Source organism: Petaurus breviceps, unplaced genomic scaffold (genome assembly GCF_028583685.1).
Source record: "Petaurus breviceps papuanus isolate PSGF00001 unplaced genomic scaffold, PetGlider_PUasm1.0 174, whole genome shotgun sequence".
Taxonomy (NCBI): Eukaryota; Metazoa; Chordata; class Mammalia; order Diprotodontia; family Petauridae; genus Petaurus; species Petaurus breviceps.
In genome coordinates this window covers 18,881,115-18,883,395 of record NW_027185761.1, presented here as the reverse complement: position 1 = coordinate 18,883,395, position 2,281 = coordinate 18,881,115, and the positions used below count along the sequence as shown (strand labels likewise).

The following is a 2,281-nucleotide window of genomic DNA, read 5'->3' as shown; positions in this document are numbered from 1 at the left end:
TAATATAAAATTAGACTAGATCCTAAAGGGCCTTGAATGCCAAGCTAAGTAATTTAGACTCCATTTTCTAGCCAGTGAGGACCCAACAAGATTTTTTAAGTAAGGGAGTGACATGAGCTATCTATCTAGGACACATGCTATGAAATGTCAAGTCGGTATCCTCAGCCATTTCTAATCATTTTCCATGGTTAGGGAAGAGGCTTTTGCTTCTCAGTTTCACCCTCCTCAAAATGAGCACAAAATCTGCTGTGCCAGCATCCCAGAGACACTGGGGGCCCGGGCAGCTGGAAGACCCTGGCCCATCTCCTGATGGATAGTGTTGTTTCCTGTCTAAGCCCTCTCCTAGAAGTGGGATGACAGGAAAGAAAGAGAGCCTGGACCTTTGGCCAGCCCATCCCATGGCACCTTCTGTGCCAGGAGGGTTGAGGGCATTAGTCTAATTAGACAATGAAATATAAGGAGAAGTCGGAGCAAAGAGTCCGAATGCAGGAGGCGAGCCTGCTCGTTGCCTGCTGTCCCCAATGGTCACTGACTCGCTGTAGGACCGGGGGCATCCCGCATCTCTGTGAGCCTCAGTTTCCTTCTCGGGGACGCAAAGGGCGGGGGGACTGGAAGAGCTGCGAGGTTTCCTTCCCACCCAGCAGAGTCGTCTTGAGCTCAAGAGTCCAGATTCTAACCACTCGCTTCTTTTCCCATACATGGGCAGATTTTCCCGGTCTGACGAACTCTCTCGACACAGACGCTCCCATTCGGGCGTGAAGCCGTATCAGTGTCCTGTCTGCGAGAAGAAGTTCGCCCGGAGCGACCACTTGTCCAAGCATATCAAGGTGCATCGCTTTCCCCGGAGCAACCGCTCGGTGCGCTCCTCCGTGAACTGACCTGCCTCCCCCTGCCCTCTCCTCCCACCTCTTGGGCCGAGAACAGCTGACTCCAGCACTTTGTTCACCGTTTTTTATAGCGATAATTTATTTGTCTCCATAACAGGGAACGCTGTTATCTGACACCACCACACATGAATGTTTGTGTCCTCCAAATGGAATTTGAGAATGAAGCTTTTCTGCGGTTATTATTTTTATGCCTGCTCTTCTCCCCCCACCCCCAGCCTTCACCCCTCTCCCCCTTTCATGTCTTTGCTGTTGCTTCTTCCCTCGGAAATTACAGTGTTTTATTTTAAGCTGTTTTCTTCGGCACAAGGAAAATTTATGGGCTCCTTGTAGCTAGTTAATTACAGTTCTGGCATTCCTGTGGGCTTTGCTCATAAACAGGGCTATTCATTGTGAGTTTTTATTAAGCTGGGCCTATTTGTCCAGTTTGGATATAGCAAATTCCTTTTGGAAAACGAAAACAAGTCCTTTGTGTCCCTATGGTCACTGCCAAGGGCTCTGGTGGGGGAGGGGAGGGGAGGGATGGAAGGAGGTTTTTCAGAAACCCCTATTTCTTCTCATGGGCCTGTACCTCCTACTCGGTCCTGATTCAGGAAGCTTTTAAAAAAAAAAAAGTTGAGATTTCAGCTGTTTCCCCCCATCTGGAACTGACAGAATGATATTTCCAAAGGATGTATCCCACAGAAGCCAAGAATTCAGGAAGGAATCAGTGAAAGTAGGTCAAAGGTCATTTCTTTTACATCTCATTGGTGGTCATGGATTTTGGGCAAGAAGGGACTCTAAAGCCCTTCTAGGCCACCCCACCCCCATTTCACAGATGAGGCAAGCAAAGATGAAGTAACTCATCCATGGTCACACCGCAAATAAATGTCTAAGACAAGATTTGAGTAGAGGTCCTACTGAAGTCTAGAACTCTGCCCCCTGCCCCACACTGCCCCTACCACTTCAGAGGCTCTCTATCCTGTTTTCTGTGGCTTTTGTTTTCAAAGGGGGTCAGTCCCCTAGCCTGGTCTGCAGCCCACTAGAATATATAATGTTTGAGATACCTGGAGCATGCCTGTGGGTGAAGGTGGCATGGGAGCTCATGGGCCTGGCTCCATCCTGAAGAGGAAATTCTCCAGGTCAGCCCCATGCTGGGTATAGCAGAACCTATCATTCGTGATGCTTTCTTATGGTCCCTGCAGCCCTCTGAGCCTCAGTGGGTAAGAAGAAAACTTAGAAAATAAATAAATGAATGAATAAATAAATAAAACAAATCATTGTAGATTCCTGTTGATGGGTGCCTAATCATGCAAGCCTGTGTGTGTGTGTGTGTGTGTGTGTATTAGGGAGACAGAGAGAGAGAGAGAAACAGACAGAGAGAGAGAGAGAGAGAGAGAGAGAGAGAGAGAGAGAGA

General features: G+C 48.2%; 2 protein-coding genes across 2 annotated transcripts in view; one reads left to right on the top strand and one right to left on the bottom strand.

Moving 5' to 3' along the window:
- Positions 1–2,275, top strand: part of KLF15 (KLF transcription factor 15) — a 26,090-nt gene extending 23,815 nt beyond the window's left edge. The window contains exon 3 of the mRNA XM_069083848.1: positions 707–2,275. Coding sequence (XP_068939949.1) covers positions 707–878 — 172 coding nt within the window. The 3' untranslated portion in view covers positions 879–2,275. The remainder of the gene's footprint in view (positions 1–706) is intronic.
- Positions 1–2,281, bottom strand: part of TMEM43 (transmembrane protein 43) — a 350,998-nt gene that overhangs the window by 324,979 nt on the left and 23,738 nt on the right. The gene's annotated exons all lie outside the window — the stretch shown is intronic.